Source organism: Peromyscus eremicus, chromosome 2 (genome assembly GCF_949786415.1).
Source record: "Peromyscus eremicus chromosome 2, PerEre_H2_v1, whole genome shotgun sequence".
Taxonomy (NCBI): Eukaryota; Metazoa; Chordata; class Mammalia; order Rodentia; family Cricetidae; genus Peromyscus; species Peromyscus eremicus.
Window position 1 is genome coordinate 80657877 of NC_081417.1, and position 24792 is coordinate 80682668.

Sequence of the window (24792 nt, forward strand, 5' to 3'; positions counted from 1 at the left end):
AACGCATCGATTGCCCAGGCTAGCAGAAAGGGTCAAGCTTGCACTATCTACTGAGGCACTGGGCTGGTGGCTTGCCCTCTCAAAGCAATAGGTGTGAATGGGGAGAGGGACCACACCCTGTTGGGGTGGTGTGGGACAAACAGGCATGAAATCCACGGCCTATGTACTCAGCAGGTGTTCAGCAGACAGCAGAGCCTCTTCCCGCCTCCCTGGGGGACTCTCCATGGAGAGGAATCCACAGAAAAGCATCGTCTGAGAAGTCAGAAGGAAAGTGAGGGAAGAAAAGAAAGGCTGGAGCGAGCGTCAGCAGCATCAGCAGCATCAGCAGCATCTGTATTCTCTCTTGCAGGCAACTGGTCGACTCCTCTTGGTCAGTTCTATAAATAGGCAGGCAGCAACCTTGAGAAGGAGAAGAGGTTAATGCCTTTGATGAGAACACCATTGTTGGTGCTGCCGAGGTGCGGCCTTGAGTGCCCACACCAGAGTCCCCAGGCTGCCTGTCCTTACATTTTACAGAAGGGTTGCCTGAAAACCTGAGAGGGGAAGGGACAGAGAGGTGAGGGTACAAGACACTGCTCAGGACACAGAGGCCCAGCCCTAGCAAACTCCAGCTTCCTTGATGCAAGGCTATAGGGCTGCCAGCCACATCACTCAGACCGTTCTGGAATCTGATGCCGACTCGTCTTTGAGGATAAATGTTGCTTTCAGGGATTGTGGAGGGCAAGAACACCTATGGCTCTCTGTATTTTTCCGTAAAAACAGAAAGAAACAAGGTTCCCGAGGCAGCACTTTCAGTGGCCAGGCACTCTCGAAACACAGCTTTGGCCCACTGGAACTGGAAGGAGCGTGCCCGCCACTCCGCCCTCTTTGATTAACTACAAGTGCATGTGTGGTGGGAAGGCTCTCCACAGTCAGTTGCTACCTTCTAGCCTCCGCTCCGGCTCATCTCAAAGGAGGTCACCAAACAGAGGAGTGCATTCGGAAGGACAGCTGGGGACAGCCACTCCTCTGGCCTTTCACACTGACTCAAGGCTGCTACCTTGACTCCTGTGGTTCCGGCCATCTGGGGACAGCAAGGTCCCAGTCACAAGAATGCCAAGCCAGTCACTGTACTTCTCTTAGCAGAGTGCACCTGGTAGCCTGCAGCCTCAGGCATCAGGGAAAACTGCAAAGACCTCAAGGCTGGAGAGACAGAGAGCCAGGCCATGGGCAGTCTTGCTAGGGGACCTGAGGTTTCTCCCCTAGCTGGGCCTCCATTTGGCCATCTGGCAATAAGCAGGTTGGACCTTGTGACCGGTAAGGTACCTCCCAAATGGATCTTCTAAATCTGTCTGATTCAGGGCCATATAGTGAGTGGTCATCCATGACAGCGGAGAGGTCAGGGCCTTGGAGACATGTAGGGACAGACACTAGGCAGACTTGTGGGCAGGTTCTCCAGTTCTCCCCATTCTGGGGGCGAATACTCAGAACAGCTAGCTTCTATTCTTATCATGTCACTGGCTCATACCCTTAAACCTGGTGTAAACTTGGGACTCTGAGGTGTCCTACCAGCTGGGAGGGGCAAGAGGCATTCAGAAAAGCAACAACAACAGCAACAACAACAATAACAACAACAGGGCATATAGAGGAAGAATCCTGGGTATGCCAAGAGGCAGATTCCAAATTGGGTTTACCAAAGAAGGCCAGGGACCGCTCCCACGGAGAGGTAAAAAACACAAACACTTCTGTGAAAGCAACAGGTACTGGCTGTGTGTGTTGCTGACATCAACACTTCTCCCCTACAACAGTAACCCTGGTACCAGCCTGTCTGCCTCAATCAACTGCCTACTAGCTGTCTGAAGTTGCTCCCCCCCCCCCGCCCCCTTTCTCTGTCCATCAGTTTCTGTGATGCAAGCTGAAGATCAGCCTTCTGCGCCCTCTGTAGGTGGAGGAGCCCACTGCAAGGGCAGCTGTGGGAGCGCTAGGTTCTCACCATGGTCATCACCCTACTGGAAAACCAGACCCAGCGGCTCCCCTGTGCTTTTCCAGTGTAAATCAGAGCAGTCTCCATCTGACCAGCAGATGGTGCGGGGTGGATGCTATCCATCACCAGACCGCCATTCAGGCCCGCGTCAAGATAAAGGGAATATGGATTATGCCTGCCGGTCTCCACACGTGGTACTCCCAGGAGGCCAATCACCTCACTCAGCTCTTTGGAGCTGACTGATGCCCCTCTCCAGCAGAGGTCAGAATGACCCAATTCCCTGCAGAGGACAGAGGAACAACCTGGACTGGCCACGGTGCAGGACTAAAGGGGCACGCTAACACAGCGATGGATCATGCTCAAGTATGTGCGTGGACACAGACATGAAGAGGGTCACAGGGGCACACTATCAGATGACAGCTCAGGCACAGACAAAGTTTTCCCACATCCAAGGTGAGAACAAAAAAACAAAACACAAAATAAACAACAACAACAAAAAAAGAAAACAATAACAAAACCATCTTCTTTGGTCATAAACGGACTCATAATGGAAATTTTAGGCCCATTCACTCTTCATTCATTCATTCATTCATTCATTCATTCATTCATTCTTTATTGCTTTTGGTGTTTTGAAACAGGGTCTCACATAACCCAGGCTGGCCTCAAACTCATGATCCTCCTGCCTCTACCTCCCAGGGGCTGCGATGATAGATATGCACAATCATGCTCAGCTCCACTTTTTTTAGATGAAAATTATTTGGGGGGCTATTTCATGACCAGTTCGGTGAAACTCATGTGTTTCCACACAGCAAGAGGACACTCATCCAGCATGGAGTTCTTACTCCTCTAACACTGGAAATTTGGGCTTTTGCTTCCTGCCAGTAGAGACATTTCTGACTAACATCCTCTCAGGTACAGTTTTGAGTGCATATGCATCTAATTTCCCAGATTGTGCATCTTCATTTATGTACAACCACAGTCTCTGGGAAGACGTCCTCAGGACCTGCTTTTCTGCCTGCTGTGATTCCCATGGCCACCTGCAGGGGGCAGCAATAGAAAATCACAAAGACAACCATCATCTTCCAGCTGTACATATGAGGAAAGACATGTCTTATGCAAGGTCACAAAGAAAGCAAGAGGCGGGGCTTGGATATGAATCTAGGGTTCTCCAACCCCCACCACCACTCCTTCACTAGGGGTTCAGGTACCACAAGGCCAGCAAAGCCAGCTCTACACCTTGTCTCCAATAGGGGAGTTTTAAAAGGGGAACATGAGACTTTCAGGCTGCAAGCTGGCGGTAGTCCTCAGACTTCTGAGAGCTGAGCCGGTGCTAGGGATGGCCACATGGCCTGAAAAGGCCTCCCCACTCAGCCTGCTTTGAGAGAGAGTAGAACTGGCAGTGTGGCCTTTGCCCCGACAGCATATTTCAATGTTGTAAGAAATAAAAACTCTAATGAACGCCATTTCTTTAGTGTTAATGACCTCTAACAGCAAGGGCCCCAGACTCCTGGTTCAGCACCCAGACCAGCACTGCAGAGTGGCCAGACTCCCTGTAGAAGGAAAGTGGCCCCTATCCCTTCCTGTGCCGGCTGAGGAAGCAAGCAAGCTTCTTTTTCCGGCAGTGTGTCTCAGCCCTGCCCCCTGGCAGCTGCACGCCCTGCCGGCCACTTGAGCTTTCTAGAAGTATCAGGTGCTCCAGGCTCCTTTCCACTTCAGCCCTCTGCACGTGGGGCTCCTGTGCCTCCAAGTTCACCTCTCTACATTCTCACTACAGACGATCATTTTATCTACTTTGTTCCCAACACTGGAAGGCAGAAAACTCTTCTGGCTTGATATTGGGTGTGTCCAGGGGGGTTGAAAACATAGGAAGGGGCAAGGGATTCCACATAAAGTGATAGGCAGTGACATGGGCATGAAAGCCTTCCTCTTAGTGTTGGCCACCAGCAGGGGCGTTACATCTCAGAAGGGTCCATGACTTCTCCAGTAAAACTAAAACCGTTCATTTCGTATTTCACTTTTTTGTTTTTAAATCATGCTAAACAGCCCAGCTGAAGTCTAAATCATAGTCTTCCTGCCTCTACCTCTTGACCTTGAGTGCTAGGATTATAGGCACCCCACTGCTGATTTCTAATTTTGTTTTGATTCTAGAAACCTCAGAATTCAATTTAATTAACACACACAGACACTTTCTAAGATTATTTCTGTTTTGTTTTGTGTATGTGACTTAAGAATGTATAATATATGTGTATTCATGAGTGTACTGGTACCCGAATGTCCCTTGAGCATGTGAAAGACAACCTTGGATGTTGGTCCTCAATTTCCACTTTAAGACGGTGTTCTCTCTTGGGAACTGAAGAAATGATGTCTCAGTGGTTATGAGCACTTGTTGCTCTTACAGAAAACCCAGGTTTGGTTCCCAACACCCACACGATGGCTTACCATTACCTATAATTCCAGTGCAAGGGGATCCAGAGCCCTTTACTGGCCTATTTGGGCATTACATGCCTGTGGTGCACATTCAGACAATGCCCTCTTCTGACCTCCAAGCGCATGGTGCACACATACACAAATATTCAAAGCACTCATAACATGAAAATAAATCTTTTCAAAACAAATAGATAAATAAAAGTTCTCTCTCTTATCAGATTCTCATAGGAATGCTGTGATTAGAACTACTGTCCTCTCAAGTGGGTTCTGGGGATTAAGCTCGGGTCCTCATAGTTGTGTGAGGTGCTTTACCCATCAGCACTCTCCCCAACCTCTAATTATTAGAGTCTAATATAATCTCTGATCCCTCTGCCTTTTTTTAAAATACAAGGTCTTTCTGCAAAGCCCTGGCTATCCTATGTAGTAGTCCTTGCTATGTAGACCAGGATGGCCTTGAACTCACAATGGTCCACCTGCCTCTGCCTCCTGAGTGCTGGGATTAAAGGCATGTGCTACTGTGTCCAGCTCCCTCTGCCTTTTTAATGAAGCACCTTTAAAGCGTAAGCCACTTACCACTTTTTACCTGATTAGGAATATTAGTTAAGACATATAAAAATAAATGAATTAAATAGGCAGAGTATAAAGAGGGAATGAAATCTCACCACTGTGGTAGGTGCTCACTAACACAGATGCTGGGTGGATGAACACGTGACCCTGAAATCACAGCACATGTCTAGGACTAAAAACTTCTATGCAGTCAGAGGCAGAGATACTTCCCACAATAACTCCGATGCCCCCTCCCTCCTCTCCCGAGCTTGGTCTAAGAATATGCATGAGTTATATACATCCCCTTACACAAAAGTTGCACTCTGTTATTTCTGTATTGTCTTGGAATGATGGCATACTTGTTTCATGGTCTGGTAAGAACATCCTATCAGTCAACCACAGCTTCACTACAGCATCACCAACATCTGCATGCCAAATTGGGAACATGATGTGGTCCATCTGCTCCAGATCTGTACGCTTGAGCTGCTGCAAACATGGAGGAAACACCCTCCCTCTGTGGGAGTCCTGCAGGACCCATTCCTGAACCACAGCTCAATGCAAGCATCCTGAAAGAACATGATGTACGCAGGAAGGAAAACTTCAAGGAGGCAGGGGATTCCATGCACAGGAAGTGGGCTCTCAGGAACAGGAAGTGTGGCAGTGCCAGAAGGATGGCCCGGAGGTGGCACACAAGTGGGAAATGATGGGTTTCTTTAATGTTATGAAATTTGTCTTTCACGGGTCTCCTGAGGGTCCACCCCTCCCCAAGGAACTGGTAGGTAATGTTTGCTGGGGGGGCGGGAGGGGCACTACATCTTTATAGAGGTAGCCACTGGTAAGTTGCCCATGCTCTTTTAATAACCCACAACAATGCTCCTTTATCAGCCCTGCTGAACTCACTGAGTCTCACACACACAAAGACCATGAAAGCAGGAGGAGTGCTAACTGGAAAAAGGAGATCAGAGGGAATGAGAAGGGGGCAATGATCAAAATACACTATAGTCCTGTAGAATGAAACCCATTGCTGTGTGTAACATACGCTAACAAAACCAGAAAGAGACTTGCCTTTCATTAGAGCCTCACTGAGAGCTAGCTCCCTCTCTCTTCCCTTTGGGTCTTTCACCTCCTCCAAAGCCTCCCTGTGAAAGAGGAAACCTTCACTCCTGCCCTGGGAACATGGATCCCGGGGCTGAGACAGAGATCTGACATCTAAAAGGCCCCGTTCTTCACTGTTGTTGCCCCTAATAACTTAGTGGGTTGCAGCTTGCTGTTTAAAAAGAATAAAAAACAAAAACAAAACCACAAAAACCATCAACAAGCAAAAGGAGGTATGTGTTGGGGGAGGTGACACCCTGATCTTGGGAAGAATCAGTAAGAAATCTGCAAGAGAGCATGGGTGACAGTGACCACAACTCCCAAGATGAGGGCAGAGAAGTTTCCAGAAAGATATTGATTCCTTTTCAGTGCAATTCCTCAACTGTTCACAAGGCTTCCTCCTGGTGCCTTATAATTTAAGTAAATTGCTTTACAAACGTTCTTTTAATTTTTATCTTTTTTCTCTCTCTTTTTTGGAAGAACTAACAATGCTCTTGGAATCACAAATACAATTGCTCAAGATGAGTCTCGATGGGTTTGCAATGGAGTGTTTTATGGCCTGCGATCAATGTCCAAAGCTCATGTCTGTTTCCATCAATGTCAATTTCTCGGAGCAGGAGTAGATCCGCCGAGGGGGTTGATTCTCCTCACAGCCTGGTTACAGCCTCGGCCCCCACTGCTTGTTGACCTTTCTCCGCTGAAAAGGGACAGACTTGCAATTTAACTCAATTTCAGCCTGAGGAATCTGAATTCAAGGTGGATGACCAACCATCTTTTACAAAGGCAACCCAGCAAATGTCAGAAGGAACAAGATTGATAGAGTTGATGACATCGAATACAAAACCTGTTATTAAACAGGCAGAACACCAATAAGAAGTTATATGTCAAAAAGCGTGAACACAAACCACAGACATGGAAAATGGGATAGTGTTTGTCTATCAGCTTGGAAAATGGAAAATAAATACAACATCAAGTGTGGGCACAGATTGTTAGAAATGAGGGCTCTCACATGCTGCTAACGTGGGTAGGAGGGACTATCAAAAAACAATTTCCTTCGTAAGAGCAGTTTGGCCACAGTTATCAAAAGTCTGAAAATTATGCCTCTCTCCTGAGCCAACACCATCTCCACAGAGACAGCCCAGGGGATTATTAGTGGCGTGCTTAAAGATTAATGTGCGGCGATGTGGAATGCAGCAATATGGATAACACTGAAAACACAAACTGTCCAACAAGAAGAAATTAGTTAGATAAATCACACATCTCTTCCTTTCCATGTATTATGCTATCATTAAAAATCACATACTAGAAACATTTATCAAGGTGAGAAATCTGTCTTAGTTCATGGTTGGGCAAAAGCAGCAGACGGACAACCACATCAGATAGGCAGGTGGGTGGGGACTCCCAAATAGCAAGGTTCTCCCAGGCGGAGTGGTGACTCCCAAAACAGTGCTCACGGACAACTGGAAACACATGGGTCAAATTATAAACAAGAATCAATTCCTGGTAGATGGGATTATCTACAGTTCTAAGACCTCTGCTTTTTTTTCTTTTTTAAGTTTCATTAACTTGTGTTTTGCCTGAATGTACATGTGTGCACCACAGCCATGCTTTGTAGGTGCAGAGGACAGAAAATGGCACCAATCCCCTGGAACCGGAGTTACATATGGTTATGAACGGTCATGTGGGTGCTGGGAACTGAACCCAGGTCCTCTGCAAGAGCAACAAGTGCTCTTACCTGCTGAGCCGTCTCTCCTGCCCCCTCTGCTTTTTACACACACACACACACACACACACACACACACACACACACACACACACGCTTTTCTGAACTTGAGAAATTATTTCATTTATCATTGTGTGTATAAAGTGTTGGGGGGGGGGAGATGCACATGCCATGCACCTGGAGGTCAGAGAACAAAAGTACAGAGTCTATTCTCTTCTGCCACCTTTATATGGGTCTCAGGAACTAAGCCAGGTTGTTGGGCTTCCGTAGTAAGCCCTTCTGTTAGCTGAGGCATCTTGCCAGCCCACTGTTTTTCACCTGAACCGTTATATTGTAGGTCATTCAAATAAATACAGAGAGGAACACACACACATATACATAGACAAGTACACACACACTTTACTTCTTTAAAGTAAACAGGTAGACTTTTCCCACGAACCCAGCTTTTCCATATGAACCCAGCAAGCTGGACCTTGGACTTGTCCAATCAGGCAAGTGGATGGTGGATGGCCACCAGCTTTTCACAGGGGTGAGCCCCAAGTCCCCAGATCCTCTTTTGATAGCTGTGTGGATGAAGTCGGGGAATGCACCATACAGGATGATTCACCAGCACTGGCTTACTCTAATGGTAAGAAGGGGAGCAAGGGAGGGAGTTGAGGTGACTGTCATCTAGCAGAGAATTTTCATCGACAATGCACAAAATAAAACCCTGACAGAGCCAGCTAGAGGGGTGTATGCCTTTAATCCCAGCGTTAACGAGGCAAAGGCAGGAGGATCTCTGAATCTGAAGCCAGTCTGGTCTACATAGAGAGTTCCAGGACAGCTATGGTTACATAGAGAGAGCTAGTCTTAAGCAAAGCGAAGCCAAACAAAACAAAACAAAACAACAATAACAACAACAAAAACCAAATCAACATCTGATAAAGGTCAGGGCATGGCCAGAGAGGCAGAACAGAAAGTAAGAGTCAAGCGGGACGATGGGAAGACGCCAGTGTGGCTCCTCTCCCTAAAGTCTATCGTAAAATACAAGATACTCAGGAAAGGCAGTGTGGCCAGGACCCGGGTTTTCTGCCTCCTTGTGGATTTCCTCATCAAATGGCTACACAGTCATTTCCACAGGACAGAACCCAGGGAGGAAACACACACTCACAGAAGCCTTCCTCTTGCCACCAAGGCTCCTAGTGGAGCTGTGCCAGTGAGTGTGTGCTTTGGAGGCAGCCAGGCCTGGGTTCCAACACTGACCCCACTTCCTCTCTTCTAGGTGTTCCTGTGATTCTCAGGGTGCCCTTCCTTGGGGATGTGGAAGAGCCATGTGGGGGTGCACAAGAAGCTCTTGGTGATACAGGTCAATATGCTATGGATTATAAGTATCTTGTGTGTTACTCACTTCACACCTTCTCTGGGACCAGAAGGATCATCATTTGGTAGGTACATTAATACAGTCTCTGCATGGCCACCTGCACCTGCATTTAGAGGTGAGGAAACCTGAGCAGAGAAGTGAGGTGACTTGCCTGTACTGCATGATAGCTTACATTAAAAAAAAAAATGTTTTTTTCTTTTACATTTATTTACTTAACGTGAATGTGCCTGTGTTTGGGTCCATGTGTGAAGGTCAGAGGACAACATTCAGGAATCAGTTCTCTCCTACCATGTGGTTTCTGGGGCTCAAACTCAGGATGGCAGGTTTGCTGCAAGCACCCTTAACCACTAAGCCATCTCCACAGCCCTCATCAACTTTGGTAAAGCTAAGATGCATGCTGGAGACCTACAATAGTGTAGAGCTAGGCTCTGAAGCCAGAGCTGGCTCCAGCAGTATGGGACATCACTCCTATCTGCTGTTCCTCTGGTCAAGAAAGCCTGGGTCTACAACCTGCCTCTGCTCTTGAACTTGCCCCATCAGGGACGCAGGAGCTAACAGCCAGCTTCACGGCAGCACAGGGGAAGCTTCGTTTTAACCCGCAGTGTTCCGATCCTGCTCTCGCGGCCATGTGGATGGAGGCAGGGACCTTTCCACACAATGAAATGACTCCACCTGCATCGGTCCGTGACAACAGGCACGAGACAAACTCTTTGCAAGGGACTGCTGAGAGATTGAAATGAGTTGATACCGTAGCTGGTGCTGGTTCACTGTAAGCCCTCACTCAGAGTCAAAGTTATTATCCTATGATGACGAATGAAGAACACTGTATGGAATACTATTTATTATGTTGTGGTGGGAGTGAAGCAGGTTGGTACATGGAGGGAGAGGGGGGGAAGAATAAGAAGGTTTCCCACAGATGGAAGTGATGCCAGGGGCCGGGCAGGTCTGTGGGGAGATGCACTGAGGCTTGTTTCTAATGGGTGTCAAAAGGTGGACAGAAACAAGCCTTGTTTCGCAGAGTATGCTACCTGGTTGGTCATGTGTGGGTTCCATTTGGGGACCTGGCTGGAAACAAACAACAAAAACTGTCTGTAGGTAAAAGCGGATGAGGTTAAGTACCTTGGAGGATAAGTTAGAGTCTGACCTTTGCCTTGTGATCTTCCAGCTCAAGAGCAGGGATCTAGAGAAGGCAAGGTCTGGACAGAATAGACGACAGAGCTGAAGGGCAGCTGCCATGAGGAGACCTGTGCTCTGAAATGCCCTGTGAAGGATCAGGCTTGGACGCTCCTTCTGTATCGGGGCTGGAGCCATCCCCATAGCAGACTGGCACAGAAAGGTAGATCACGGGCATACACTGGGGCAGGAGGACAGCAGGGACGGCAGGGCTAGAAAATGTGGAGAAATACAGACATCTGAGGAAAGAGTAGAAAGAATCCATATGTACTGACTTTAGATCTTTCTTAAGCCTGGAGGAAGTCTTGGGAGAACTGGAGACACTGGGGCTCCAGGAAGAGAAGAAGGTATGAGTACCGATATTTGCGAGGAGGAGGAAAGGAACAAAGGGAAGGAAAGGGCAAGCTGGGTCCACATACAACAACAACAACAACAACAACAAAGCAAGCCACCCCACCTTTGAGACAGAAGATTAAAGGGCAGAAGGAAAGCCACTATCCGAACGTTTAAATGCAATCTTGCATAGCTACATGGGAGATGAACTTCCAAAACCTGGACCACATTTCTTAATCAGAAATTTCTTAAAGAGGTCTAGCACACCATTTCAGATGTGGTTTAAATCAATTACAAGTTTGGTTTTTTTCCCCCTTAAGTACAAAAAGTCTGTGCTATCAAATCAAACTTTCACCTGCATTAATTGCTTTAATAGGCTCTGGAAATAGCAGCCTCCTCGCCTTCCTCATGGGGACCCCTGGGGAGCCCATCAGAGAAGGATGCTGAGACCAGGGACAAGGCTATCTTCTCTGGGTTGTCTCATCAGTCTCCCATTATTTAAGGCCTCACACAAAAATAATCAAAAGGCAGGTGGGAACACCCAGTTCCATTTATTCACCGAGCTTTATTGTGGCTATAAAGCAAAACTGCAGATACCAAAAGCCAGATAGGAGCCATTGCATTTTAAAAGAAATGTGAGGATGTTCACTGCACTGGGCACATGACTCTGCAATTCAAACAGCTACCAGCAATACACCGGCCCCAGGTCCTGCTATTTTCTTCCAATAACACTTAAGAGCAAAGCAACCCAAACAAACAACAATCCCAAACAATTAAGCAGGCACACTAAAGGGTTTTCAAAGCCAAGTCAGAACCATTGAGAATATTCTTCACTGTAGTGCTTGCAGTGAGACCTCCATGGTCAAATTTTTCAAACTTTCAATATACAATGATATAAGGACAATGACATGTTTGTGAGGACCATGAGTTATGTTCAGTATTGGGGATGTCTGAGTCATAGAGAGACAAGCAGGCCTGCCCAAGGTCACTGCTAAGAAACACTGACAGGTAAATCCAGACCCACTTCCAAATTCCATCTACAGACATCCCTTCCTTAGACTTTACCATCCATCAGCTGACCTTACACATCTGGAATGACGTTGAAGGCAGGGGTAGGGGATGAGGGAGTAGGGTTTTAAGAGTGGCCAGGTGGGCCCCACATGCTGTTTGATTTTCAGGTAGGGTCTCCTGTGTCTCAGGAACCTCTAACTCCTTATATAGCCAAGGATGACCTTAAACTGATTCTCCTGCCTCGGTCTCTCCAGGGCTGGAGCTATAGGTGTGGACCACCACACACAGTTTACATGGTCCTGGGGACTTTTGTCAGGACTCCACGTAGATGAGGCAAGCACTCTACCACCTGAATACATCCCCAGCACCTCTGGGCAAGTGTGTGTGGGGATAAATGTTAGGGGTGCGAACAGGATCCCCCATACTTCAGTGTGGGTGTGGCTTGGATTTGCCTGGGGACTTTATCAACTCTTAGGCTTAAAGCTAACATTTGGGAGTTAACAAGTTAGCACTAGACTCTAGATATTTATAGATACCCCCCTTTCCTAATTATTTATTTATTTGGAATCTTCCCACACAGTCCAGGCTGGCCTGGATCTCCCTGTGTAGCTTAGGTTGGCCTCAAACACAGGGCCCTCCCAGAGAGGAGGTTCTGGCTGCAAACACCCTTCCTGATGTCACTTTTCTATGTCCCTTCTTGCAGCCTACAGCTTTAGGAGCCAGGGTCAAGGCCATCTTGGGACTATGGAGGAAGGTTGATGTATTTGCTTTGCTTTCTGGGTCCAGAGGATGCTGATATTAGCAAAGTCAGGTAGGAAGGAAGAATAAGCATGGAGCTGGCTGCCAGCTGAAGCACAGCCACAGCCAATTTAGCAGAAGGAACACAAATTCTCAACGGAGAAGGAGGCAAAGGTGCTGGGACTGGAGAGGAGAAGAAATAGACCCACTTCTGCATTCTTGAAGGATACCGCGTTGAAGTGCAGGTGTGATTACTGGAGGCCTAGCCTGGTGCATGTTGGGGCTTCTTGCAACTTGAAGTTGCTTTAATAAAAACCCCAAAGCCAGATGAAGCTCACCCCAAATCGGCTCATTGATTGCATGAGAATGCATAAACAATTCTATTTTGGAACCACAGACACAATCAGACTGCTGAAATAACCCACTTCTGGGAACGGGGCTTTAAAATTAAGAGCAAAGTGATAAATTAACTTGCCAGCAGCAGGGTCTCACAAAGTGGATGTGGGCCACAGAAGGTGGGAAAAGCTGTTGCCTCCCCAGATATAGACAATGGCTTTTAGAAGCCTTTAAATAAATAGAGGGCTTCAAATGTTTTCTCAACTAGTCAGTCACCATCCCATTCACCCAGAATCATCCCAGAAGGAGGCAGATGGGAGGTCTGTGCCTATTTCACCAACCCATGACTGAGGTTCAGCCAGCTTTGTGCAGAGCACACACAACAGCTTACGGCTTTCCTCGGGTTTCCATTCAGTGTCTACACACGGATTTCCTTAGATCTCACACTCAGAAATAAAGGAATGCTTGCTAGCCCGGCACATCGTTCTATACACCCAGTACATGTTCACCCATTTATTGCAGTACCTCCAGGGAGCCCCAGGAGGCATGCTGGGGCTATGGGAGCAAACGGGACACAGGCAGTGTTGGCTGTCAGAGTTTCTATGTGGTGCGGAGGTGGATGGTTGAGAGACATAAAGAACTGCCCATCCTGTGGTGACAGCCGTGCTGAAGGGAACCAAAGGGGGATCAAGGGTTAGAAAGACGGGATGAAGGGGAAGGTACTTCCTTCAGGAGGGTGGCAAGGATACAGGGCATCAGGATGTCACAGCACTTAAAATACTTGATGACTTGTAGGTGCCGTTGGAGCTGGGCCCTGCTACTTGACATGCTAAGGACAGGAGTTGTGTCCTCCTCATCTCTGACTTCCAATGTCATAGGTTTGTGGCTCAGAGAATGTATGGAAAAATGGCTCTAACGGACAATGAGATGGGCTGGAAGATGTCGCTTTGTGCTGAGGTTAGGGTCTCTGAGTAACTCTCAAATGTTAGACTCAAGTTAAGACATCTGCCTGTCTCCCAAAGGGGTTCTGACACTGCCTTCCAGGATGCTGGCTACACAGGCCTTGGGGACCTTCTTGACCATGCTCCTCCTTGCTTCCCACCTCAGCTTGGGACAGCACAGGAGGGTCAAAACACCCAGCACAACACAGACACTCTGAACAGGGATCTAGTAATGCAAAGACGGGACGTGGCAAATGCCAACTCAAGGCTCCGCAGGATGAGGCTGTGTGAACACACGTGCAGCAACTCTTAACAACTTCACTCTGGTAGAGATGCAATCATGGGGGAGGCCGTAAATGGTTGGGGGCTGGGGCATGTGTAGGGAACCTTCATCCTGCTCAATTTAGCCATTAACTTAGAACTCCTCCCCAGGGCTGGGGACGTGGCTCAGTGAGTAAAGTACCCGCTGCACAAGCATCAGGATCTGAGTTCAGATCCCCAGCACCTGCTAAAAAGGCAAGTGTGGCTGTGAATATCTGTACCCTAACACTGGGCAGTGCATGCGGGAGGCGGGGCAGGCAGGTTCCTGGAGCTCACTGGCCAGTCAGTCCAGCCAAATATTTGAACTTCAGGTTCAGTGAGAGACCATGCCTTATCGAAAAATAAGGTAGAGAGCAATAGAGAAGGACACTTGATGTCAATCTTGACCTGCTCCTCCACCACACACACACACACACACACACACACACACACACACACAGTTGCATGCATAAGTGCACACCCCCACACAAACACATACATATACCTCTACACACACACACACAAATATGTTCTCAAAAGAAAAGGAAATCAAAAGCAAGGCCCATGTTCCCTGACCCTCGGCACTGCTGCCCGCAGCTGCCACCTGGAATGCAGGGAAGGGAACAGAAAACATGCTTCCCACTCTGCACCTGCCCGGCTGTGAAAGTAAAAGGAAATGCGGCAGCCCAGGCACTTTTTAAAAGCGCCCCCACCCTGCGGCACAATTAGACATCTGTGAGCTTAGACTCCAGCTTGCATGCTTGCTTGGGGGTTTAAAAAGAAAGAAAAAAGGAATGGGTATGAGAAGATTGGTATTTCAGCCTCTAGCTACTTCCAGCCATTTAATGTCATTTCTTCTAATCAGATTCTCTGGCCCTGACTGGGGACTTGAGTGATGTCCCTAAGCAATGGGGGCCAAACAGCCATAAAAGAGCCTTGCTAGAAAGCCAGTTGGAGCCCTAATCCCCGCCAAATGCCTGCTTCTATGCAAAGCCCTTTGCAGGATGGAGGGAAGATTAAGAATCCAAGGAGACATGCATGAGCAGACAGGCAGGCGCAGATGACGGGCAGCCTGCACTTGACAGGTGCACGTGGGGCTGTGTCCCTGCATGGGGCTGGAGACAGGCCGAGGTGGCAAGTAGCAGAACACAAAAAAGCCTAGGATGCAGCAGCAGTGGTGGTGACCCACACTGCTCTCTGCAGCTCCATCCAAATGAGCACCTGAGGCGAGTCACAAACCGCCTGGGGTCGTCAGCAGATGAGGGCGACCGAGGTACCAAAGCCAGCGCAAGGCTGACTCTGTTCCCCTTTCATGTCCAGCTTCAAGTCAGAAGACACGAAATCTAGCAGACCATCGATGCTCCCTACAAAGGCAGTACTGATAAAACGTGGCTTTTGATTTAACAGCAAATAACCGGCTGCAAGATTTGTCTCACACAGGCATCGTTTTCTAAAGCCCCGAGTGTCAGCCTGAGCCAATAAATATACAAGACTGCATTAAAGACACAGACCCTCTCCCAGACCTGCATAAACTCTGGATATGAGGTAACCAAGAGCTTTCTAAAGAGTGGACTCTCTGCAGGTCACAGCTGACAGGATTCATGAGAACCAAGAATTGTTACTGGGCCAGAGAGGAGCCAGTGTGTACCCATGGTTTCCAACTGGAGCCCAGAAAGAGACCAGGTGCAGGAAACCAGGTTTCAGATACAAGTCTGGAAGTGATAAGAATATGTAGTGGCCTCACTAACCATGACAATGTAAAACGACAAATATGTCATTTCGAACCTTCTGAACCCAACAGAACGACTTGTATTAATGTTGACAGATTCCTCCTGAGGTTATTATGCAAAGGAACGGGAAAAGTGACAGCTCTAATTAATTGGAAGGGCCCACAAACACTTCTCAACGTCTGGAACATTTCAGATTCTAATTTGCTGCTCAGATTTACCTGTGGGAATGCTGGGACTGCAACGAAGCTGTTAATTTTTATTAAGTACACACACACACACACACACACACACACACACACACACACACACGCCACACCAAACAGTACCTGGATATCCTAAGTGCTGCTACCTACATCAACAAGGGACTAAGGAAGCTAGTGGGTGAGTAGATTTGCTCCAGTGCTCCCAAGGCGGTGCTGTTTGTGTCCCAACCCTACTGGCAATTCCCACTCACTCTGGTCTCACCCCAGGGCTGGTGTTCTTGGGTTGAGAGACAGGAATGAGAGACGGCAGCCGGGCTCCCTCCAGTACAGTGTGTAACCCATGGATTCCCTGATTTAGCAGTTACCCAGGGGTGCCAAGCTTCCCTTCTCCCAATCCACAGCCAATTCTTTTTGCCTTAAATGAAGGCAATTCCAAAAGAACAAGAACACAGATGATCAGACGGTCTCCATGCCTTCTGGGTAGCACAAGCCAAGCAAATCAGACTCCCAGAGCTGGGAAGGACCTTGGACAGCTCCAGACCCATTTAGCCCGGAGCAAATCATATCAGTCAGTGACTTGCCCAAGGTCACACATGGCAAGGGTGCAGCAGAACTTAATGTAGCAAGTAGTCTATGGAGTCCTTGGCTGACTGATCTAGCATGTCTGTTTGGAGACCTTTGAAAGAGCTACTTTAAAAAAAAAATTACTAGTTTGACTCTTGTTTATTCCAAATACGTTTTTTCCCCCTCTCAAAACTCAAACATTCCAACATAATTCTACATAGTAAATGGTTTGCCTAATCTAGACATGTCACTGCTGATTGGATAACTGGACTTTAAAAGAGGAATGGAATCCTGTTGGGTGCGGTATAAAATCCTCAGCAAATTGCTTTGGGTATCAATGGATGTAAGATCAGTCAGGAAGAGAAGCTGAGTAAACTTTGTTTACTTGATCCCTCTTTTAAAAGCTGTGTTCCTCTCTGATGCACACGTGCTCTCACACTTTGATTCTTAAGGGTTCGTTTTAATTGGATTCTCTTTATGTTGTATATGCATACAAACAATCTCTCCTCTGGGAAAGTTCTGAGGTTCACTTCCTTTTGCCAACATGAAGGAAAAATATAGATTTTTGTTTTTAATTGAAAAGACATCGTCTACTAAATGGAATGGGGGACCCTGGGACAGAAACAAGACACAAGTAGAGAACTCAGGGACACTGACTGAAGCCTGGAGTGCAGCTAGTATCTGTGTACACTAACCATGGAGCCCTCTGAGTCCCATAGCTCATGGCTGACCAAGAGGCCCCCCCCCCACAATTCCCAGGTGATGACGTGTGTCTCCTGGAGTAACTGGGGCCCCTTCCGGGTCTCAGAGAAGGGACTTTATTCTCTGCATTTTATACAATGTGTCAACAGTTCTCCGGGTGTTCTAACTGTTCACCTGAACATGATGTCACCCTGCAGTGTGGTGTCCTCTGTTCTGTATGACTACTGAAAATTCTGTCCCCTCCATTCCCTGGAGTTGGGATGACACAACATTCCTTTTGCCCAATGCTTCTGAAGGGTCCCAGAATCACATGTCTGACATTGGTTAGAAGTGCTCCCTTAGGCCGGGAGCTCATGGTAGTCACCAGGAGGAAAAGAGATGTGCAAGTCAACTCTGCTCACACAGGCCCTGTGTTGCAGATGTCACACTTCACGGATGTTCCTGTTCTATTCCCTTCAACCCCGGGGGCAAGTGTTCCTTTGCAGGCTTCCTAAACTGTGCTTGGAGAGCTGAGGTGTCCCTCTGCAAACATCAAGCAGGACCTGATACGAGGTAGGGCCCTGAGCCCCAGTTCAAGAGCACCCAGGAGCAGCTCAGGGAGGTTGACACCTACAGTCCTGATCATGACCTTTTTGATGCCAGAAACTGAACGGTTCAGCCAGACCTGAGGTGCAAACTGGAGGAAGAGCCTGTATTGCTCATATTCAAGTTGCCTTTCCAAAGTCTCTCACCTAGTGATGATTAAGTGACTCCAGTTTCTGTAAATTGCCACTAAAATTGAATCCGTGCTTATAAATGACATTTGGATCAAGTCTCTTTAGAGCGTAAATTCATCATTTTGGGAACTTTGGACCTCTTAGGACAACACTAATGGGCTATTTCTTTATGGATATATGGGATGCAAGATAAAGAGGAGAGAATCATGTTGGGGGAGGAGCCTGAGAGAATGGGAAACCCACGAAGAGCTTTGCTAGCCCCCAGAATAATAAAAGGCCATTAAGCTTCTCCAGAAACTGGAAAGATTTTTTCAGAAACCTCAGGGGCCTTCTGAAAAGGGGACCTTGAGTAGAGAAGCAAATGATCAAAGCCAAGGTCAGAGACAGAAGGTGTCCAAGGTGCACACAGTCAGCCAACTCTGCTCATCTGACCACAAGTCACTGAACACCGCCCAGGAAGTAGCCCTGGACTTTTGCTCCCTAGGAGTTTTCCAGCAGCCAGTGTGTCCTGTTTGGCACAGCTGTGTGAGGTGGGCCAGAAAATGGGGTGAGGGGGGCTCACCGGCCACCCCTAACCAGGGAGAAGCGTTTCTCTGAAGAGAGCAGATAGTGAACTGTTGTCCTTCCTTTCCTTCAAACTCCTCACTTCATGTTAAGAAGCAGAAGGGCTGGGGCTAATGCTTATGAGAGAAAGATCCCTGAGTCCAGCCAGGGACCAAACCCTGCATCTCATACTCCAGCTGGCTGGTGTTCACTCACCCTGGGCGATAAGACTAGCAGGCACGAATGTTCTTCCAGACAGCAGGATTAGATTCCTACTAGCCAGTTGTGGTGAGGTTATTTTTCTCAATTAACAGATCACACACACACACACACACACACACACACACACACACACACAAGTGCACACTTTCGTGGGACTGTGGGGTTTCATTCCGGATGTTCAGGCAGTAGCCTAGTTTGCAACAAAGTCAGGAGTCACTTCTCTGGTCTGGCTTGTTCCAGGATACACCAGCTAGTCTACACTAGCTCTGTGGTCACCCAGCCTCCTCCTGTGTCACTAGCAGTGAAGCAGAACTTTCAGGGGCAAAAACCTACGGATCCGGATGCGGAGAACAGAGCAGCAGCAGCAGCAGCAGCAGCAGCAGCAGCAGCAGCAGGGTGGATCATCAGTAATGCCAAGCAGGGGCTCTCTTCTACCATTCCTAAGATTCCACAGCCCTTTTCACACTTTGTGACCAGACATTTGCTTGTGTGATACTGTGTTTGTACCTTAGCCTTTAGGTCAGGCAAGGCAAGAATCACCATCCCCTCTCTGTGCCACACATTAGGTATTCCTCTTTTAAAGTCGAGACGGGGCAAAACAAAAATACAACGGAGACCAGAAGGGTCAAGCGATTTGGTATAAGAGAAAACAGCACAGCGCAACCGAAAAGGCAGTACTACACTGCCTGTACCGTCCCCTTACCACTCCCACAAACCACAGCCCTACCTTGACAGCCTCCGCGTGGGTCACCCGGGCTAGAGATTTATCGTTGACGCGCAGAATCTGGTCCCCGACCCGCAACCCTTCCTTCTCTGCCAGGGAGCCCGGCTCCACTAGTGACACGTAGATGCCCACGCCGTGTTCCGAGCCCCCGCGGATGCTGAAGCCCAAGCCCTCGTGGGCCTTGGCGCGCCGCAGGCTCACGATCCGCACCTCCCCGGGCCCCGCGCCGTCGGGAGCGGCACAGGCGGGCTGCCTATAGGGGGTGGTGGCGGGCAGGTAGAGGCCCTCGGCCGTATACTGGTCGAAGAGCAGCTGGTCGGAGCGCGGGATGACCAGTCGCAGCATGGGCAGCAGACGCCGCTTGACCGGGCTGTCCAGCAGGACGCGCAGGGTGCGCACCAGGTCGAAGACGTTGCGGCGCGCGTGGTACGCGTTGAGGCAGTGAGTGAACTGCTCGCGCTCGGGCTCGCTCAGCAGCGCCGTGAGCGCCTGGTGCAGCTGGCGCACGTTGGCAGACAGCAGCCGCAGCCCCGCGCCCCCGCCGCCGCCCGCCGCGGCCGCTGAGCCCAGCGAGCCGGTGGAGGACGAGCTCACCGACAGGCCGTCCAGCTGCGCGTTCATCTCCCCGCCGAGGCCCGGCCACACTCGGGGCGCGCGGCGCGGGGCGGCTGCTGCACCTGCGGCCAGCGGCGCGACAGCTGGATTCCCGGGGGCGCGGAGGTCACGGCTGGAGTCTGGGCTTGGGGGAGACGCGGAGACTATGACTGCAGTCTAGACTGGCTGGAGAGCGGAGACGACGGCTGTGGGGTGGGTTGGGGCGGGGGAGGGAGCGCAGGAGCGGTGGCTGGATCCTGGGGAGATGGCAGGGACCGTGGCTAGTGTCCCAGGGGCGCGAAGGCAGCCGGAGTGGCGAAACTGGAATCCGGAAGACGAAGAGACGGCGGCTGCAATCCCGAGGACGCGAAGACCGCGGCGGGATCCTGGGGGACAAAGAGTTGGCGGCTGGAGGCCGGAGGTCGCGGAGACTGCGGCTGGAGGCGGAGGGGAGCGGGGACAGCAGCTACATGACGGAAGGCGCGGGGACCACGCGTGGCCGCAGTGGGGGGCGCAGCCACGCCGCCCGCCCCGTCACACCATGCCCGGGGCTCCCCCAGCCGAGCTGCCCGTTCCTCTAGGGCTGGGGGACCCCAAAGTCAGAAGTTAGGGTGCCGGTCGATCTAGTCCCAGAGTCCGGAGCAGTCGCAGCCGGAGGAGCCACGCGGGCGTCCGGCGCGGGGAGCGGGGCATGTCCCGGGCCGCCCACCATGCAGCAGCCCGGGGCCCCCCGCGCCCCAGCGCCGCCCGGGCGCACACGGAGCCACGCGCCCGTGAGCCCGGACTTTGCGAACTGTTGAGCAGCTCTGAGCCGAGTCTTCCAGCGAGTTCCGACGCCCGTCGCCGTCGCCGTCGCCAGCCGGGCCTTGGCCCCGCCCCTCACCCCTCCCCCTCCCCGCCCCGTCCCCCCAGCGGGCTCTTCAGGAAATGACGTCCCGCCTGGCGCGCCTGGCTGTTGCCTGGAGACGGGGTGAAACAGTCCGGCCCCAGGGAAGAAAGGGGTGAAAGTGGGGGGTAGCAGCAGGAGGAGCCCTTGGGGAGTGGCCTGCGAAGACTTCCCACTCCCACAACCCAGGGTGAAGGGATGGGGTCCCCAAAACTGCTCTCCAGAGATCACAGCTGAACTCCAGGGTCGCTCTGGAGCAATTAGCAGGTTTGCCAATTCACAACTGGGGAAAATGGCCAACTTTTGGCCTCTAAAATATTAGATGCTTCATGCTTCGTTTTTCTGCCTTAAAATGTTGTTCCTGCCGCTTGCACACACGCTGACAAGTTTAAGTGTGTATGTGGACAGTTGTCAGTCACCTGCACATGTGCCCGTGGGAGCCAAGTCCTGTGCCGGGATAGAAGAACCTGATCCCCTGCCCTGGTGGTCTCCGGGATGGAGGAAACCAAGGAGCTGTTATCAGAAATGTAAAATATGCAAACACACACACACAAGTGTACTTAAAACGAAGTCTGAAGTAGGTAGGTGAATTGTCCCAACGCTAATGTCCTGCTGGTGATCTTTTCACACTGGGGGGACAGAGCGAAGGTTACACGGCAACTTTCTATACAGTCCTTTTATACTTTTTATATGGCAAGATGCCAGAGGACATGGTCTGAAATCTGTCATTGGACACCCACTCTCCTAAAAGGATCCCAGGAAAAACTCAGGGCTTCTACTCAAAGGGTGTGTTCTAAGGAGATCCATAGTGCTTTACACAGTCACCACCACATGTCATGTGCATCTCTTCCTACCCAAATTACCTCTCCTCAGCTGTTCTCTGAAAAGCTGTCTTTTCCTTAAAACTGCCCTAGATTGCCATCCCGGCAATGAAACGGCAGAATCTGACATGGGACAAGCAGGAGAAGGGTTATCTGAAGTGGCTTTGAGCTGGGTGCAGAAGCGTGGCTGGTTCACTGTTTACTTCTTTCTTTCTTTACCTATTGTACTGGTCACTCTTCACTCAACATTTTCCAAGCACTCATTCTGGCTCATATGCTAGATCCTGGATACCCAGGATAAAGAGATGAAATCTCTGACTTGGAGAGTCGTAGTCTAGCAATGGAAAGATCATGTAAGTCAAGGTAAAAGGAAAGACAGACATTGCAGTGTCCAGGTAGCTCACAGTGGGGAGAGGCAGTAAGAACGGACTTTCTGGGCTGCCAGGATGGTTCAGTGGGTAACCTGGGTAACCCACATAATAGGAGGGGAGAACCAGCTCCTGCAAGTTGTCCTTTACAGGTGCCTGTGGCGGGGGTGGCAACCCTGCAGCACATAATAAGTGAATAAATAAGTCAATAAATATAATAAAACGTTTTAGAAGAATAATCTTTCTTCTCTGGGTAGTGGGAAGCCATGGGAAGATTTCTACCATAGTCGTTTAATGCGTTCCCAAAAATGGAGGCGAAGAATTAAAACTCTGCCTTCCCTGAAGCTCTCCCCTCCTCTTAATGCTGACCTGCGCTGAAATGGTGCCCAATGAACATATTTCACAGGGTGTCAGAGAATGGCTTAAGTGGCCATTTGGGTGAGCGACCCTTTGACATCTGTCTTATAGCTCTGTGTGTAGCAGTTCATGTTATGCATCCTTATTTCTCCTCTTCAACTCTAGTAGAAGCTTTTAATGCAACCAGACCGAGAGATACTTAAGAGCTGCTCCAACCCCTCCCCCGACCCATGCATCAATGGCATACCTGGAAATGCCACCACACAGGGCTTAACTGCATGCAGTTCAGGTTTTCTGGAAATATATTTCATGCTTAGCGTCCAGTTCCTTTGTGTTCTAATTATAACTACTGTGATTGGTTTGATAAATGCATCGCAGGGGCTAAGATCCCCATTCTCAATATTTTCTTTCTGTGCAAAGGATGTTTTCGAGAATATTTTGCTTTAGGCAGCAGGACTCTGTGCTCAGAGTCTTAGAAGAACGGGAAACACTTTCTTCTGCAAACATCGGACGCCATCTGGGAGGCTGTGCTATTGTTTAACTTCACAGAGGCTGATCTGAGAGAGCAGACCGGAGCGCCAGCACAGGAGCGCCAGCACAGGAAAGGAAAACGGGAACTCTCCCATCCATCTTGCATAACCAGCTTCGTATCAGTTTGCGCTGTGTCCCCCTGAGAGGCAGTGTGTAACTGTGCTCAAACCTCAAGAATCCTATTTCATGTGTGAAGATGTGTTTGTCTTTCAAGAAATAAGCTCTTGGAAACCCAAGCTGCCTGGGCTCCTGAGGGCTGTCCTGCCATCAGGCCCTGGAAGGAAACCCTGAGTACCTGCTTGGCCTTGGCTCCATACTGCCCTCTTCAGAGCTAAAACGGTATTCTCTTGCATTTGCTGCTCTTTGTTTTCTTTCCAAAGGCCACTTTCCCCTGGAAAACTGACCCCAGCACATACACATGTGAAACAGGAGCTCAGACTACTGAGCTGTGCTGCAAGCCTGGGTTCGCTGAGACAAGATCTCACCACAAAGCTCAGACTATCCTGAACCGTGCTATATAGTTCCGGCTAACTTTGAACTCATGATCCCCCTGCTTCAACCTTCAAAGTGCCACCATACCCAGCATCAAAACCACTTTTAATTGTTGGTTGTTGACAATCAACTTGAGCCAACCCTTCTGGTTCAGACATTTCTGGGAGCTGGGACTCACTTGGGCGGCTGAAAAGACGGAACAGGAAGAAGAAGGAATTGTGTTGTATTGTGTGCTCGGTACAACTTACAAGTGCTTAGATATGCTCTTCGTTGAGCTGGATTTTTGTTTGCTGTTTGTCTCTCCCTGAGTTGCATTTGCATTACTGCGACCAAAATATCTGACAAAAACAAGTTGTGTGTGTGTGGGAATATTATTTTTTGGCTCAAGATTCCAGAATGTTCAGTTCATTATGGTGGTAACACCATGGCCCAGGAAGTCACATCATAACTGACCAGGAAGTAAAGTGTGAGAAGAAGTAACCAGGGACATATGATCCCCAAAAGCTGTCTCCAGTGACCCAACTCCAGCAACTGGGCCCCACCACTCAAGTCTCTAAAACCCCCCAAAATAGTGTCATCAGCTTGGAACTAGCTATTCAAACTATGAGCCCGTGGGGTTCCTTTTCAGATTCAGGACACAACAGTCTTAACAAACACAGTCTATGCATTTCATGTCCTATGAAACATATGACACACAGAAGGGCAGAGCATTACTTCCTTCTCTCTCTCTTACTGTGATCTTTAAAAGCCCTTTTCTATTGCATAGTTATTTGGAGCCTCTCCCTTCCCTCTAATTCACTGAAATGTCTCCTTAGAAGGTGATAGAGATTAATCTGAGATGCACTTCCTATGGGACATGTAGACATCTGCAGCTGGTGCTCTTTGAATGGCAGTGTTTTAAACACATATGTTTTATTCACTCTCTCTACCAGCTAGTAAAGGAACGACATCACCGCTGTTGTCATCTTCTTGGTAGGATATAGAGGACATTGAGACACCAGGGACTGATTATCCTCAAGATGACAGGTATACCTACAGGGAGAGTTAGGTTTGAACCCAGAGAGTCCCATCCCCGAGCTCTGATTTTCAATCTCTGTGGCATAAAGTCTCCCAGATGTTTGATTCTGAGATGTCAAATCATTCCAGCATCCTGCTGGGACCAGTCTGCGTTTCTCCCATGAACAGGAACATTTTCTTTAGAGCATTTGAGGTGAGAACTCAGAGGTTAATAACGAGCCACGCACTAATAATTCCTGGTTGGTAAGCTGACAGTTTGTGGCAGAAAGACAGGGCAGAGTTTAGTCAAGAAAACATCGTTGAAGGAGATCTCCCATGGGGAGGACTTGGGGGGCCTCTGGGGTTCTCAGCTTGGACACAAGGGCTCAAAGCTATC

General features: G+C 49.1%; 1 protein-coding gene and 1 long non-coding RNA gene across 2 annotated transcripts in view; one reads left to right on the top strand and one right to left on the bottom strand.

The window, feature by feature from the left end:
• The window catches only part of LOC131904781 (whirlin-like), a 44031-nt gene extending 23222 nt beyond the window's left edge, over positions 1-20809 (bottom strand). Inside the window, exon 1 of the mRNA XM_059255814.1 lies at positions 19354-20809. Within this exon, the coding sequence (XP_059111797.1) occupies positions 19354-19971 (618 nt within the window). The 5' untranslated portion in view covers positions 19972-20809. The remainder of the gene's footprint in view (positions 1-19353) is intronic.
• Positions 20810-20872: 63 nt separating this feature from the next.
• On the top strand, positions 20873-23259 carry LOC131904892 (uncharacterized). Its single transcript, XR_009377817.1, has 2 exons — positions 20873-21411; positions 22797-23259. It is a non-coding gene; the product is annotated as an uncharacterized LOC131904892 (long non-coding RNA).
• Positions 23260-24792: the final 1533 nt, after the last annotated feature.